Source organism: Salmo salar, unplaced genomic scaffold (genome assembly GCF_965601325.2).
Source record: "Salmo salar unplaced genomic scaffold, fSalSal1 ptg000257l, whole genome shotgun sequence".
NCBI lineage: Eukaryota > Metazoa > Chordata > Actinopteri > Salmoniformes > Salmonidae > Salmo > Salmo salar.
Window position 1 is genome coordinate 93,714 of NW_027675339.1, and position 18,072 is coordinate 111,785.

At 42.0% G+C, this 18,072-nt stretch overlaps 1 protein-coding gene across 1 annotated transcript; it reads right to left on the bottom strand.

Moving 5' to 3' along the window:
- Positions 1-12,949: 12,949 nt before the first annotated feature.
- On the bottom strand, positions 12,950-16,831 carry LOC123732234 (stonustoxin subunit beta-like). The gene is made up of 4 exons (XM_082971300.1): positions 16,824-16,831; positions 16,310-16,483; positions 16,089-16,135; positions 12,950-15,678 (listed from the first exon to the last, which is right to left on the bottom strand). Exons 1-4 carry the CDS (start codon positions 16,829-16,831, stop codon positions 15,122-15,124), a joined length of 786 nt encoding a protein of 261 aa, XP_082827426.1. The 3' UTR covers positions 12,950-15,121.
- Positions 16,832-18,072: the final 1,241 nt, after the last annotated feature.

Below are 18,072 nucleotides of genomic sequence, written 5' to 3' on the forward strand. Positions count from 1 at the left end.
CTAACTTTATAATAGTTTGTAGCCTACCTACCAGAATCTGCTCGTCTTTCCTTCAAATCATCACATTTATCTGTCTTCTAATGCAGTGGTGTAAAGTACTTCAGTAAAAATACTTTAAAGTACTACTTAAGTAGTTTTTTGGGGTGTCTGTCCTTTACTTTACTATCTATATTTTTAACAACTTTTACCTTTACTTCACTACATTCATAAAGAAAATGATGTACTTTTTACTCCATACATTTTCCCTGACACCCAAAAGCACTCGTCACATTTTGAATGCTTAGCAGGACAGAAAATTGTCCTATTTGCAGACTTGTCAAGAGAACAACCCTGGTCGTCCCTACTGCCTCTAATCTGGCAGACTCACTAAACACATGCTTCATTTTTAAATGATGTCTGAGTGTTGGAGTGTGAACCTGGCTATCTGTAAATTAAAATAACAAGAAAATTGTGCTGTCTGGTTTGCTTAATAAAAGGAAATTATTGCTACTTTACTTTTACTTTTGACACTTAATTAAATGTAAAACCAAAAACTTTTAGACTTTTACTGAAGAAGTATTTTACTGGGTGACTTTCACTTTTACTTGAGTCATTTTCTATGAAGGTATCTTTACTTTTACTCAAGTATGAGAATTGAGAACTTTTTCCACCACTGTTCTAACGTTCTAGAGACATATGAGCCACAGTTTCAACAGACATTTTGTAACTGTGTGGGCTACAAAGTTACTTTCAATTTCATATAAGGAAATAAAGTAACGGCCACTGGGTGAATTCGTTTTGCATTGCCCGGCTCCCCGGGTGCGCAGAGTTTACGCATTTTAGACCATTCCATTGTTCCTTAAAATAAAACTCCACTCACCTGTAGCACCGGGCCATGCAAAACGAACTTCCCACTGTCGCAGGGCACTGAGACGCAGAGTTCTAAACCCAGACGCGTTTCTTCAAGACATCTCTCTTACATTATTTTAGCTAAACATATAATTTACTCGTAACCAAGTTTAGCTGTGTTTTTTCCTCCAAAATGTGAGTTACTGTAGGACTTTAATAATTGTTTACAGGCCTACAAACCCAAAAGGTTTTAATTTGAGAATGTTCATTTGTTGGCTTCAAATATTAAACTGTCTTAAATATTTGATGATTAGTTGAATCAGGTGTGTAAGTGCTGGTCAGAACAAAAGGATTGAGAAACCCTGAGATAAACATAAAACCATATAATGTAAAAGCTCCTCCACCATCTTTACCAGACGTTTTACTGATAACATGTAGACCTACTGATTAGTTTCCACTTTGAAAACTGCTGTCTGTCAGCAACTCAGCTCAAGTAGCAGTTCTACTAACTAGTAATATCTCATTCCAGGTATTCATTCACATACTCTGTCCTTTAGAATGTATTGTTGTTCAGAAATACTTACTTTATTTTTCAATAGTCTCCATATAGTGTTTTCTGCTCTGTCGTCTCAAAATGGATCCTGAACAAAATAACATATTTACTTTCTGTTTCAGCTCAGCCGCCTCCCGAATGGTGCAGAGTCCCGCCTCTTGCGTCACTGCAGTACCTGGTTAGAGTCCAGGCTGCATGACTGGGAGTTCCAGCGCACAATTGGCCCAGCGTCGTCAAGGTTTGGCCGGGGTAGGCCGTCATTGTTAATAAGAATTTGTTCTGACTTACCTAGTTAAATAAAAGTGAAATAAAAATAAAACATATTCCACTAGATGGCAGTAAACACCTGCTGTAACCTGACTTTACAGGAGTATCAATATGATATAAACAGCTAAACTGATCTGAGATCAGCTCTCTTATGAAGACTGTCACAGGTTTACAGCAGTATCAATATGATATAATAAGCTAAACTGATCTGAGATCAGCTCTCTTATGAAGACTGTCACAGGTTTACAGCAGCTGACAGTTGCTACTTCATCGCTACTAACTCAAACTACCTTGGTTTAAATAAAGACAATATATGTAAAGATTAAAAGGTATATAACTTATAAATCATGAGCCTCATCTTGAGGAGTATGTGATTGGATGTTATAGACCCCATCTGAACAGTTTCTTTCCCCATAGAGACTAAAGGACTATGCTGTGGCCCCCACCATCTGGCCCATAGAGACTGAAGGACTATGCTGTGGCCCTCACCATCTGTTCATCTGGCCCATAGAGACTAAAGGACTATGCTGTGGCCCCCACCATCTGGCCCATAGAGACTAAAGGACTATGCTGTGGCCCTCACCATCTGGCCCATAGAGACTGAATGACTATGCACTCTACGCTGCACACCACCTCAACGGGGATGTGGTGGAGGGTAAACACACGTAAACGCACTTACACACCTTTTTATTTGTAAAATAGCGTTTACTCAACACTGTATTTTGTTAATTATCGTTTACCACTTCTTATGCGTTTCCAGCGTTAAGTCTAAATTCTATCGCAGAAACCGGGCCCAGGTTGGTCAGCATGATAAAGAATCATATCTCAAGGTTACTCTGTCTATTGAATGTCTGACTACGACCTAACTTTATAATAGTTATATGTAGCCAAGACTTACCAGAGTCTGTCCGTCTGTCCTTCAAATCAACACATTTATCCTGCTTCTGATGTTGCAGAGAAATGTGCGCTACATTTTGTAACCACAGTTACTTTCATTTTCATATGAGGAAACACGTCAATTCGCACGTCACTGGTGTATGGTTAAATAATGATGACAGAAGAGATCTACTTACTAGTAATAATATGTAATTCCAGGTATTCATTATCTTACTCTGTCCTTTATTGTTCAGAAATACTTTATTTGTACTTCTCTCCATATAGTGTGTTTTCCTCTTTTGTCATCTCACCATGGATCCTGCACTCAGCCGTCTCCCCACCCTGATAATAAAGTGTTTTATTGGAATCTTCCACTAGATGGCAGTAAACACCTGCTGTAACTACACTTTACAACAGCATTCCTTATTCATAAAGGCAGTGTCTCAAAGGAGGAGTGCTGAATCAGGATCAGGTCCCCCTGTCTATGTAATCTGATTCATTGTGATCTAGGATCAGGTCCCTCCTCTCCATGTAATCTGATTCATTGTGATCTAGGATCAGGTCCTCCTCTCCATGTAATCTGATTCATTATGATCTAGGATCAGGTCCTCCTCTCCATGTAATCTGATTCATTATGATCTAGGATCAGGTCCCCCCTCTCCATGTAATCTGATTCATTATGATCTAGGATCAGGTCCCCCCTCTCCATGTAATCTGATTCATTATGATCTAGGATCAGGTCCTCCTCTCCATGTAATCTGATTCATTATGATCTAGGATCAGGTCCCCCCTCTCCATGTAATCTGATTCATTATGATCTAGGATCAGGTCCCTCCTCTCCATGTAATCTGATTCATTATGATCTAGGATCAGGTCCCCCCTCTCCATGTAATCTGATTCATTATGATCTAGGATCAGGTCCCCCCTCTCCATGTAATCTGATTCATTATGATCTAGGATCAGGTCCCCCCTCTCCATGTAATCTGATTCATTATGATCTAGGATGAGGTCCCTCCTCTCCATGTAATCTGATTCATTATGATCTAGGATCAGGTCCCCCTCTCCATGTAATCTGATTCATTATGATCTAGGATCAGGTCCCTCCTCTCCATGTAATCTGATTCATTATGATCTAGGATCAGGTCCCCCTCTCCATGTAATCTGATTCATTATGATCTAGGATCAGGTCCTCCTCTCCATGTAATCTGATTCATTATGATATAGGATCACGTCCCTCCTCTCCATGTAATCTGATTCATTATGATCTAGGATCAGGTCCTCCTCTCCATGTAATCTGATTCATTATGATATAGGATCAGGTCCCTCCTCTCCATGTAATCTGATTCATTATGATCTAGGATCAGGTCCTCCTCTCCATGTAATCTGATTCATTATGATATAGGATCAGGTCCCTCCTCTCCATGTAATCTGATTCATTATGATCTAGGATCAGGTCCTCCTCTCCATGTAATCTGATTCATTATGATATAGGATCAGGTCCCTCCTCTCCATGTAATCTGATTCATTATGATCTAGGATCAGGTCCCCCCTCTCCATGTAATCTGATTCATTATGATCTGGGATCAGGTCCCTCCTCTCCGTGTAATCTGATTCATTATGATCTAAAAGGCTAAACTGATCCTAGATCAGCTCTCCTACTCTTTATGAATACTGTCACAGGTGACTCCTTGAGATGATTTATAAGTTATATTCTTTAAGAATCAATTAGTATCATTCATTGAACTGCTTTGCCATGAACAGATCTGTGAGGTGTTAACTTAAAGGTTGTATATAGACTTTATGGTCATTTTAATGGGGTTGAACAATAGATGGACCCCACACAGAACTTCCAGCAATGCCACATCTTCAGTAACCAAGTATTCCAGACACTCTCTTCATATGAACCAGTTGTTATTAAATGAAGGTTTGTGGACAGAAAACCTGTGTCTACGGTAGGATTCTAGTCTAATCTGGGCTGGTTCCTCTGTTCCTAGATATTCAGGAACAGTCGGGGGTGGAGGGGGCTGTGGAGACATTATGCTGACAGCGCTTGTGGAAGGGTGGGTAGACTCTGGACACGGAGCTAACTGGAGCTCGGCAGCATCATCGGTGTTGGGCTTGTGGAAGGCTGGGTAGACTCTGGACACGGAGCTAACTGGAGCTCGGCAGCATCATCGCTGTTGGGCTTGTGGAAGGGTGGGTAGACTCTGGACACGGAGCTAACTGGAGCTCGGCAGCATCATCACTGTTGGGCTTGCCGGCAGCCTCGCGGGTTTGATGATGCTGCTGCTGCTCATCGCTTTTGATTCATCATTATGCTTTGTTTGGATACTTTTTATCCATTGCCTATTGTGGTGAAATGTCAGGAACACATTTTTTTAAATGTACTTTTAATCGTTTTAGAAACGTTTAAATGACCCACATGGATTCTAACTGGGGATTCAGCTAAAACTTGTATTTTTGGGACCAAATAAATTGATACCAACAGTGGACAATTCACAGCAAAAGCATGGAGCTACAACTGTCAAGAGGAGAACAGGGGGAGTATTCCCCTTGGAGAACCCAGAGTGCAACACTGAAGAAAAACATATTGGAGAATAACAACAATCTCAATCTGAAGCTCTAAAGAAAAAATAGGAATTGTGGAAATCAGGAACACCATTCTTCCTCCTGTCCACCTATTGTCCCTGTATGAATCAGGACCACCATTCTTCCTCCTGTCCACCTATTGTCCCTGTATGAATCAGGACCACCATTCTTCCTCCTGCCCACCTATTGTCCCTGTATGAATCAGGACCACCATTCTTCCTCCTGTCCACCTATTGTCCCTGTATGAATCAGGAACACCATTCTTCCTCCTGCCCACCTATTGTCCCTGTATGAATCAGGACCACCATTCTTCCTCCTGTCCACCTATTGTCCATGTATGAATCAGGACCACCATTCTTCCTCCTGTCCACCTATTGTCCCTGTATGAATCAGGAACACCATTCTTCCTCCTGTCCACCTATTGTCCCTGTGTGAATCAGGAACACCATTCTTCCTCCTGTCCACCTATTGTCCCTGTATGAATCAGGACCACCATTCTTCCTCCTGTCCACCTATTGTCCCTGTGTGAATCAGGACCACCATTCTTCCTCCTGTCCACCTATTGTCCCTGTATGAATCAGGACCACCATTCTTCCTCCTGCCCCACCTATTGTCCCTGTATGAATCAGGACCACCATTCTTCCTCCTGTCCCACCTATTGTCCCTGTATGAATATTAGTTGGCATCTAATTGAAGAACATACTGCTTTATAGATCCCAGCCTGACAAACAATTGTCTGGACCTTACTTTGAGCACTTGCACTGGGCCTCCATTGAGTCTCCATGTGTCAAGCAGTACAGAGAAACCCCCTCTAGATGACAGCAGAGGCTCTTGGATCTACCCTGTCTATCCACCAGTTTAGTGACCTTGTTCCATCAATATGTCCATACTACTTCACAACCCATTTCAGGTCTTGACCAGCAATGTCCCATTGGGCTCAACCAAGCCGAGAGTGAGGTTCTAGAAAGAGGACTTACTTTCATACCAACTCCTAAACAGGTGGACTGACTTTCATACCAACTCCTAAACAGGTGGACTGACTTTCATACCAACTCCTAAACAGGTGGACTGACTTTCATACCAACTCCTAAACAGGTGGACTGACTTTCATACCAACTCCTAAACAGGTGGACTGGGAGGAGCTCCGGAGGGGATCTACACGTCTATCATAGAAGATTGAAGTTATCAGATCATTGTGAATATGAAACAGATTTTCCTCAGATACTATTTCCAAACCCCTCACATTTGGAACCTCAGTTGGAGTCAGAAACTATACAGACTCTGATACGTAGGGATGTGACTTCCTTTTCACAATTCAGAACCAGACCTTTTTTTATCAGCTTAACCTTACAAATGGTTAAAAACCAAGCTCTAGAAATATAGTGATTAAACCAGCAGATAAGGGGCTCAGACTGTTGTAATGGATGAAGTGAATATCTTCTTGAAGCCAATAGACAATAGGATCATGTTAAACACTATGTTCCATTGTCCCACTCAACACAACCAGAAAACACAAAGATGAATCCAGGAGATAAACTGTATGAGGATAAGTACATTACAGATAAACAGATGGTCTGTCTTTTTGGGACAGATTCTCCAAGGCCTAGGCAGTTGTACTTACTGCCTAAAATGCATATCTCCTGAGACGTGGGCGGTTCCCTTCGGCTGACCAATAGTAAATGATTGTGTCTCAGAGACGTGGGCGGTTCCCTGCGGCTGACCAATAGGAAGTGATTGTGTCTCAGAGACGTGGGCGGTTCCCTGCAGCTGACCAATAGTAAATGATTGTGTCTCAGAGACGTGGGCGGTTCTCTGCGGCTGACCAATAGGAAGTGATTGTGTCTCAGAGACGTGGGCGGTTCCCTGCGGCTGACCAATAGGAAGTGATTGTGTCTCAGAGACGTGGGCGGTTCCCTGCAGCTGACCAATAGGAAGTGATTGTGTCTCAGAATATTACTATATTGCTGAATATATAGACTTTTATTGCTGAATATATAGACTTTTATATCAACCCTCTATCCCAGAAACACCCAGCTATGTTCAGGGTACTGATGAATGACGGGTTTATTACTATTGTAGTACTCTTTTTATTAACTTCTTTGGGCTAGGGGGCAGTATTTTCACATCCGGATAAAAAACGTACCCGATTTAATCTGGTTACTACTCCTGCCCAGTAACTAGAATATGCATATACTTATTACATATGGATAGAAAACACCCTAAAGTTTCTAAAACTGTTTGAATGGTGTCTGTGAGTATAACAGAACTCATTTGGCAGGCAAAAACCTGAGAAGGTTTCATGCAGGAAGTGGCCTGTCTGACAAGGTGTTGTTGTTCTTGCTTCTGTTTATTGAAGAGTCAGGATCTTAGCTGTAACGTGACACTTCCTACGGCTCCAATAGGCTCTCAGAGCCCGGGAAAAACCTGAACGATGACGAGGCAGCCTCAGGCTGAAACACATAATCGCCTTTGCCAAGTGGCCCATCAGAGGACAATGGAATTAGGCGCGTGCCTGATTCGACCCAGTGATATATTTTCCTTCGGCTGTTTACCTAATTGCAGATTCCCGGTCGGAATATTATCGCTTTTTAACGAGAAAAATGGCATAAAAATTGATTTTAAACAGCGGTTGACATGCTTCGAAGTATGGTAATGAAATATTTAGAAATCTTTTGTCACGAAATGCGCCGTGCGCACGACCCTTATTTACCATTCGGATAGTGTCTAGAACGCACGAACAAAACGCCGCTGTTGGAACATAACTATGGATTATTTTGGACCAAACCAACATTTGTTATTGAAGTAGAAGTCCTGGGAGTGCATTCTGACGAAGAACAGGAAAGGTAATCAAAACTTTTCTAATAGTAAATCTGACTTTGGTGAGTGCTAAACTTGGTGGCTGTCTAAATAGCTAGCCCTGTGATGCCGGGCTATCTACTTAGAATATTGCAAAATGTGCTTTCACCCGAAAAGCTATTTTAAAATCGGACATATCGAGTGCATAGAGGAGCTCTGTATCTATAATTCTTAAAATAATTGTTATGCTTTTTGTGAACATTTATCGTGAGTAATTTATATGAACTTGATTGTTCACAAAAAACATAACAATTATTTTAAGAATTATAGGTTAACTTACACAGCGACTCAACTTTCATAGAAGTTGTTCAGGAAACCTAAACCCGATGCTAAACCTTAAAACTTACTTCATATATGATGCAGGAGCCAAGCCTGAAAAGAGCTGGTGGAGCTGTGGAAATATTCTCTCTTCTTCTTCTGTATCTCGCAACCAACATTAATATTCTCTTTTCCTCGTCCTCGATTTGAACGTAAAAATAAATGCTTCTTTCAACAAAAGGTGAAATGACATGTCAATCAGCATCAAACTGCCAGTAGCGAATGACATTTTGGGGAGGCACTGGACACCCCTGACATCTGAATGCCACCTCGGACACCCCTCAAACTCCGCCCCTGTTGTAATACGGCCTGGATTCGAACCAGGGTGTCTGTACTGATCCTCTAGCACTGAGATGCAGTGCCTTAGACCGGTGAGCCACTCAGGAGCCCTAGAGATGTAAATAAATGGTGTTTCTTTAAAAAGATGGACCTGGCTGACATGGACGGTTTCCTCACCTTATTCTCCTTGTGGTTATCCATGGTTGTTGGTTATTTACCGGGTAACAACAAGTGAAAACGAAACAAGGACTGAAGCACTCCTTATTTTACTCAATTAGCGACTGAATGAAATGATGTTTCTTTGAAAAGATGGGCGTCTGATATGAAACATACATACCAGGGTAAAGGATCCACAGACACAATCTGATATGAAACATACATACAAGGGGAAAGGATCCACAGAGGCTGATATGAAACATACATACAAGGGGAAAGGATCCACAGAGTCTGATATGAAACATACATACAAGGGGAAAGGATCCACAGAGGCTGATATGAAACATACATACAAGGGGACAGGATCCACAGACACAGAGTCTGATATGAAACATACATACAAGGGGAAAGGATCCACAGACACAGAGGCTGATATGAAACATACATACCAGGGTAAAGGATCCACAGACACAGAGGCTGATATGAAACATACATACAAGGGGAAATGATCCACAGACACTGAGTCTGATATGAAACATACATACAAGGGGAAAGGATCCACAGACACAGAGGCTGATTATCTTTCTGCACATCTCTTTATTTACAACGCTGGTTGCCATGGTTAACACAAACACAGGACATTAAGTGCTACCTGAATTGACTCAGAATAGTAACATAAGTGTAGTCCTACAGTGAGGTCACAGAGAGGTCAAACAGGTGTGTGTGTTAGTCAGATTACCCAGTGTCCACAGCAACACTATTGATGATTCTCTACTCCCAGTGTAGTGGTGTACTGTGGTCTTAGTCCCCCCCTCATTACCATTATTTACCATGACGTCTCTATGAAAAGTCATCTGACCATAGAGTCTTGAAGTGTTAATACTTTCTGGATCTTGTCAGAGCCTGCTGGACATTAAAACTGGTTCTTCCCTTATTGAAATGGTGAATAAAGGAACACACAGCTTTCATTTTCAATAAAGACAAAATGAAGAAAAGTTTAGAGAGTTAATGTATGATTTAATACGGCCTGTACCTCTGTATTGCAGCAAGTCAAATAAAGATGAGTGGAAACAGGAAGTGTGACTTCTTTCCCTAAAGTGAACATTGGAGACATGACTCTGATCATACTGTCCCTTTAATAGTGGAGACATAACTCTGATCATTCTCCTGTATAGATACTGTTCCTATCATAGTGGCTTTTAGACTGGTCCCGTTACTGCTATGAATTCAATGCCACATTTCAGATTTCTCCTATATTACCAGTTAGCAGAGTACCTTCTAGGAGCGGAGAAAATGCATTTCTCTAGACAATTGGAACACCTGGACCAAATGCCTTGTATAAAGTCCTGCACTTAATGTTGGAATCAGGTATGTTATATTATCTGTTGACAGTCTGAATGAATGCATTGATAAATGCCTCTAACCACAGATAACATCTACAGACTGTGCAGGGTGTCTGGGTAAAGAACAACATCTGATGAAACTACGGAAACCAAAATATAAATGCAACATACAACAATTTCAAACATTTACTGAGTTACAGTTCATATAAGGACATTGGTAATTTGAAGAAGTATTCAGAAACATATTCTATTCTAACTTACAATAAAAGTGAAGTGACTCCAAAATGACAGGACGTTATTCACCATTCAGTTTCTATTAGGAAAAACATTATCTAAAACACAACCAAGACAAACTGCAAATGAATTCAACAAGTTTGTAGAGTCACAAACTATATGTAGTTAAGGAGAAGTGTATCTTTAAAATGGTGTAAAATAGTCGTATGTTTGAGAACTTTGAATTATGACATTTTGTTGTTTTGAATTTGGCGCTCTGATTTTCACTGGCTGTTGAATAGTGTTAACCGTGGGTGGGACGGTAGCGTCCCACCTGCCCAAGTGAGGTTAATCACTGCAAGCAAGGAAAATGGGACCAAATACTAAAGGTGAGATTGGCTGGAAGACCAACAAAGTCCCCTGTCCCCGAGGTGAAGAGGACACCTCCAGTCTATGGGTCTGGTCCCCTGGCTAGGATGGAAACTAATACCTCCAGTCTATGGGTCTGGTCCCCTGGCCAGGATGGAAACTAATACCTCCAGTCTATGGGTCTGGTCCCCTGGACAGGATGGAAACTAATACCTCCAGTCTATGGGTCTGGTCCCCTGGCCAGGATGGAAACTAATACCTCCAGTCTATGGGTCTGGTCCCCTGGACAGGATGGAAACTAATACCTCCAGTCTATGGGTCTGGTCCCCTGGCCAGGATGGAAACTAATACCTCCAGTCTATGGGTCTGGTCCCCTGGCCAGGATGGAAACTAATACCTCCAGTCTATGGGTCTGGTCCCCTGGCCAGGATGGAAACTAATACCTCCAGTCTATGGGTCTGGTCCCCTGGCCAGGATGGAAACTAATACCTCCAGTCTATGGGTCTGGTCCCCTGGCCAGGATGGAAACTAATACCTCCAGTCTATGGGTCTGGTCCCCTGGACAGGATGGAAACTAATACCTCCAGTCTATGGGTCTGGTCCCCTGGACAGGATGGAAACTAATACCTCCAGTCTATGGGTCTGGTCCCCTGGCCAGGATGGAAACTAATACCTCCAGTCTATGGGTCTGGTCCCCTGGACAGGATGGAAACTAATACCTCCAGTCTATGGGTCTGGTCCCCTGGCCAGGATGGAAACTAATACCTCCAGTCTATGGGTCTGGTCCCCTGGCCAGGATGGAAACTAATACCTCCAGTCTATGGGTCTGGTCCCCTGGACAGGATGGAAACTAATACCTCCAGTCTATGGGTCTGGTCCCCTGGACAGGATGGAAACTAATACCTCCAGTCTATGGGTCTGGTCCCCTGGCTAGGATGGAAACTAATACCTCCAGTCTATGGGTCTGGTCCCCTGGCCAGGATGGAAACTAATACCTCCAGTCTATGGGTCTGGTCCCCTGGCCAGGATGGAAACTAATACCTCCAGTCTATGGGTCTGGTCCCCTGGCCAGAATGGAAACTAATACCTCCAGTCTATGGGTCTGGTCCTCTGGCCAGGATGGAAACTAATACCTCCAGTCTATGGGTCTGGTCCCCTGGACAGGATGGAAACTAATACCTCCAGTCTATGGGTCTGGTCCCCTGGACAGGATGGAAACTAATACCTCCAGTCTATGGGTCTGGTCCCCTGGCCAGGATGGAAACTAATACCTCCAGTCTATGGGTCTGGTCCCCTGGCCAGGATGGAAACTAATACCTCCAGTCTATGGGTCTGGTCCCCTGGACAGGGCTAGATATTACCTGGATGGAAACCAATACTTCCACTCTTTCAGGTTGTTGATGAGGTCGCATGAAGAAGTACATGGTCCTCGCCTGCAAAGAGGACATCATCCAAGAGGTATTAGAAGTCTGTGATCAGAGATAAGAGAGGACAAAATCCCAGAGGTATTAGAGGTAATTGTATTTATGATATATTTATGTATGGATCCCCATTAGCTACTGCAGGAGCTACTCTTCCTGGGGTTCGGCAACATTTAAAAAATATGACAATACATTAACAATATATTTCACAACACACGATGTGTGCCCTCAGGCCCCTACTCCACTACCTATCTACAACACCTAATCCATGTGTATGTGTGTTTGTACAGCATCATACAGTAGTGAAAACAGAATGATTAGTGTCCTGTTTTGTGTGAATTTAAAAGCTTCCTCTTCAACTGAATTAGACCCACTTCTATGTACTGAACACAACCCTTGTTACTGTACTGTCATATTGTGATCAATATTAAAACGTTTCCACCTCTCTTCTTCCATCTATTACTGTACTGTCATATTGTGATCAATATTAAAACATTTACACCTCTCTTCTATCTATTACTGTACTGTCATATTGTGATCAATATTAAAACATTTACACCTCTCTTCTATCTATTACTGTACTGTCATATTGTGATCAATATTAAAACATTTCCACCTCTCTTCTTCCATCTATTACTGTACTGTCATTGTGATCAATATTAAAACATTTCCACCTCTCTTCTTCCATCTATTACTGTACTGTCATATTGTGATCAATATTAAAACATTTCCACCTCTCTTCTTCCATCTGGTTGATGACCCTTTATTAGTCACATCTGGCACATCATTTCATTCAGTTGAATTGAGTTTATACACAAACCAGATTGTTGTGTCAAGAATTTGACAAATAAACATTCTACAATATTTACAAACACCAAGAGTTTGAGTTTGAGTTTATTTTATTTTTACAGGGACAGTGCACATTAATCAACGTTTCAGTAAAAGTGACGGTTTTAGCCAGCCGGCTAATTTTCAACCGCAGTCCCTGGGCAGGTTATTAAAAACAATTACAATATAGACAATCATTGAACAGTGAGCACACGCAGAGTAACATAGGACAAGCAAGATGTAGCATACAGACAGAGCAACATAGAACAAAAAGCAACAAGACAAAATCCATAAAAACAGTGTTTTCACACCTCTCAAGCTACAGACAACAGACAACATGGAAAGTGGCAATACACAGCTAGTGATTATGTTCACAAGTCTGATTGACCTTTAGCCATGTCTTCATGCAATTTGTGAAAGTGTGATATGTGGTGCAGTTATGTGTGTCTGATGGCAGTGTATTCCAGACATGGGACGCTCTCACAGAGAAAGCGGATTTACTAAAGGTGCTTTTCCTTAATAAGGGAACTATACAGTCACCTCTCATGGCAGACCTTGTGGATCTGCTGCCATATGTTTGGGTTTTCTGTTTTACAAAAATACTGAGTGGAGGGGGAGCCAGGCCATTTAGGATCTTGAATACAAGACATGCGTCGGTGTATTGCACAAGATCTTCCCAACTCAGGAGCTCATGCTTTCTGAGGATGTAACAGTGATGATGGCTATTGGGCTTCCTATCGAGCACTTTGAGAGCCTGTTTGTAGACAGACTGAATAGGTTGTAATGTTGTATAGCAAGCTTGGGTCCAACTAGTCAAGCAGTATGTTAAGTGGGGGAGTATCATCGATTTGAAATACAGTTTTGCTACCTCTGTGGTCAAACAATTTCGTATAAATCGGAAATTAGCTAGGTTGAATTTGGTTATTTGAATTACCTTTTTCACATGCTTTTTAAAAGAGAGGTTGGAATCAAGTATGATTCCAAGGTACTTAAAATCAGATACCACCTGGAGCTTCTCCCCTGACACATAGACAACTGGCTCAGTAGCATCTGTTGCCCTCTTTGTGAAGAACATGCAAACTGCTTTTTTCACATTGAGATGCAAACACGAGTCACTGAGCCACTTTGTAACCTGGACCATTACAGTAGTGAGTTCTTGTGCAGCTTGTTGTTTGCTCTTTGCATGCACATATATCACTGTATCATCTGCATACATTTGAACTTCAGACCCAGTGCAGACGGAAGGCAGATCATTATTGTACAAGCTGAACAGGAGGGGCCCCAGTATTGACCCTTGGGGCACGCCCATATCATAACTAAGAGTGGGCGACAGCTCATTGCTCACTCTGACACACTGAGTTCTGCCTTCAAGGTATGATTTCATCCATCTCAAGGCATCGGGGGAAAAGTAGAACTTGGACAATTTTGTGATGAGAATCTCATGGTTAACAGTATCGAAAGCCTTCCTTAGGTCCAGAAACACAGCCCCAACAACGCCCCCTTTGTCCATCTTGGACTTCACATTTTCCAGAAGAAAGCAGTTGGCCTTTTCTGTGGAGTGTTTCGCTCTGAAGCCAAACTGCATGGAGTGTAATGTGAAGGGGCTGTTGTTGAGGTGGGAAATCAGTTGTTCTGCTACACACTTTTCAACAACCTTCGACACTACAGGTAGTGTACTAATGGACCTGTAGTTACTCACATCAGCAGGGTCGCCCAAGAAGCCAAATAACAACCATATCAATGATGTGTAAATGAAACCAGTTTTAACAACACAGTGTGGTGATTCATTATATTAATGACTATTAACTTAGGTGGTGTATTGTCATGAATATTTAGATATAATAATAATATTATATCTCATGACTAGAGAGATATTCTACATTGTTACTCCAGTGTGTCTTATTGAACATGACTAGAGAGATATTCTACATTGTTGCTCCAGTGTGTCTTACTGAACATGACTAGAGAGATATTCTACATTGTTGCTCCAGTGTGTCTTACTGAACATGACTAGAGAGATATTCTACATTGTTGCTCCAGTGTGTCTTATTGAACATGACTAGAGAGATATTCTACATTGTTGCTCCAGTGTGTCTTACTGAACATGACTAGAGAGATATTCTACATTGCTGCTCCAGTGTGTCTTACTGAACATGATTAGAGAGATATTCTACATTGTTGCTCCAGTGTGTCTTACTGAACATGACCATGATTAGAGTGAAACATCATGTTGTGTTTGACACAGGGACCACCTGACACAGGGACGCTGAGGCACCACAACCCCAAAGATGAAACCCTGGATAGAGGGGCTCAGTGAATGTGGAGGTGAATGTGATCAGGTGGGTCAGTGTGTCAGAGGAGGCTCTATAGAAGGACAGAGTGCCGGCTGACCAGTCCAGATACACTCCTACTCTGTGGGAGCTGGAGGAGGGGACGTCTATGAAGGTGGACTTCTTATTGTGCCTGGCTCTGTAACTGTTTTCAGAGCAGACCACACTCCAGGACTTGTCATTGAATCCAAGCCAACAGTCCTCACCCCCTTCTCTCCTGCTGATTCCTTTATATGCCACTCCTATATCAACCTCTCCCCCATTCCACTCTGCCTCCCAGTAACAGCGCCCAGTCAGACCCTCTCTACACAGTACCTCTCCACAGTGCTCAAATCTCTCTGGGTGATCAGGATACGGATGGTACTTTCCCATATGTGTCACCTTTTTGTTCTCCTCAGACAGAAAGCTGTATCTGAATACTGTGTTTGGGTCCAGTGTGAGATCACAGACATCTGATGGATGAAACCAGACACAATATTAGAAATCATCATCATTCACATTAGAACGTTAACTCACTTTTCACTAATTCATTTAATGTAGATGTTTCTAGGTATCAAAAGGAGAAGTTAAGGTAACTTGAGACTTGTTGAATGATCATATGTTATACTGTATGGTAATATAATACACACTTATTACCAATAATTACACACACACACACATTTCTTATGTAACACAAACTCGCCACACACACACACACACATTGTCAAATCAACTCTTTGTAAACTTTGGTGTCCCTGATTTCTGCTTCTGTAGAACTACAGCTGATATTTAATATGACCAAGTCAGTAATGATGGTGGTCTTTGACTTAACTTGAATTAAGACTTATTCTTAGTCATATTCTTCACAGCAGTCAACACTCACATTTTCTAATCCCAGGTTTCATTCTGAACTCTCCACCATGTTCCACACTGTAGCGGTAAGCAGAAGAACAGACAGTCATTGAGGGACACACCTGAACACACACACACACACACACACACACACACACAACTTTGTCCAAGTGGTGGTCAGAATGTTTGTCTTAACTAGCCTGAAAAGTCAAACATGTCTGATATGAACATTGACATAAACCCTCTACATACTTGAGTTTCTCCAGTCTGCAGTGTGGATCCTCCAGTCCAGCAGAGAGCTGTCTGACTCCTGAGTCTCCTGGGTGATTGTAGCTCAGGTCCAGCTCTCTCAGGTGTGAGGGGTTTGACCTCAGAGCTGAGACCAGAGAAGCACAGCCTTCCTCTGTGACTAGACAGCCTGACAGCCTGCAAAGAGTCAAATCATATTAAAATCACACTGCTATTCTTTGGTGGTGAAAATAGTGGCAGTATATTTCTTCAACATATTCAGATATCAGTGTCCTGAAACCTTACATATCTATTCAGAAATGAATGTATCATATTATAAATTACAAATTATCAATGTGTTACCTGCAGATAGAAACATGTATAGTACAAATATTTGAGTAGACTGACCAGACCAGTTTAAAAGCAGTATCAGTCAAAAGACAGACAGTGAGGTATCAGATTTAGATTGTATTGAGTATACAGTCCACACCATATCTATTTTGACAGTGAAGATAACAATTTAAATGTGGTTCTAAACTCTAACATTTTGGATTTCAGATCAAATGTTTCATATGAGGTGACAGTATATAATGTCACCTTTTATTTGAGGATATTTTCATACATATCTGTTTCACTATTTAGAAAAATGAAAGCACTTTATGTATCTAGTCCCCCTATTTAAAGAAGTCATATGTTTTCTGACCAATTCACTCATAGTGGCTTAAAGTAGTCACAAGTTGAGTATTTGATCCGATATTCCTTGAACGCAGCGACTACATCAAGCTTGTGACTCAAACTCGTTGATTGATTTTTCAGTTTGTTTTGGTTGTGTTTTGGGTTGTGTTTTGCCCAATATTAAAATGGTGGATGGTGTAACGTCTGCTTCCAGCTCACACTCTCAAACACGTAGATCCCCCTGAACGCAGCTCACTCTCCAGATCCCAGTCACCTGAATTCTGATCACCTGTTCACACACCTGTATGTCATTATCAAACTCTATTTAGTTCAGTTCTTTGCACCCCCATCATTGTGATGTAATGTTTGATTTGCGACACACGGCTATTCGGAGCGCTGACTTTCCTTTAATTTACTCCTCCCGTGTATGATAGTTTTTGCCTGCCTCCCTGCCTCCCTAACGACGCCTTTTGCCTATTCCCTGCCTGTACCTTAGCCCATTGGATTTCCTGTTATCAACCTATTCCCTGCCTGTACCTTAGCCCATTGGATTTCCTGTTATCAACCTATTCCCTGCCTGTACCTTAGCCCATTGGATTTCCTGTTATCAACCTATTCCCTGCCTGTACCTTAGCCCATTGGATTTCCTGTTATCAACCTATTCCCTGCCTGTACCTTAGCCCATTGGATTTCCTGTTATCAACCTATTCCCTGCCTGTACCTTAGCCCATTGGATTTCCTGTTATCAACCTATTCCCTGCCTGTACCTTAGCCCATTGGATTTCCTGTTATCAACCTATTCCCTGACTGTACCTTAGCCCATTGGATTTCCTGTTATCAACCTATTCCCTGCCTGTACCTTAGCCCATTGGATTTCCTGTTATCAACCTATTGCCTGCCTGTACCTTAGCCCATTGGATTTCCTGTTATCAACCTATTCCCTGCCTGTACCTTAGCCCATTGGATTTCCTGTTATCAACCTATTCCCTGCCTGTACCTTAGCCTATTGGATTTCCTGTTATCAACCTATTGCCTGATCTCCCGGACCACGGCCTTTTCCCTGCCTGTTGCATTTTTGGACCCTTTTTGATCTTCTGCCTGCCCCTGGACCT

Bases quoted from the DNA above. Each gene is read 5' to 3' on its own strand.
- LOC123732234 (XM_082971300.1), bottom strand. The intron at 16,136-16,309 runs GTATGTAGAGGG...TTACCGCTACAG, and splicing joins TGCAGACTGGAGAAACTCAA to TGTGGAACATGGTGGAGAGT. The intron at 15,679-16,088 runs GTGAGTGTTGAC...TTCATCCATCAG, and splicing joins GAAACCTGGGATTAGAAAAT to ATGTCTGTGATCTCACACTG.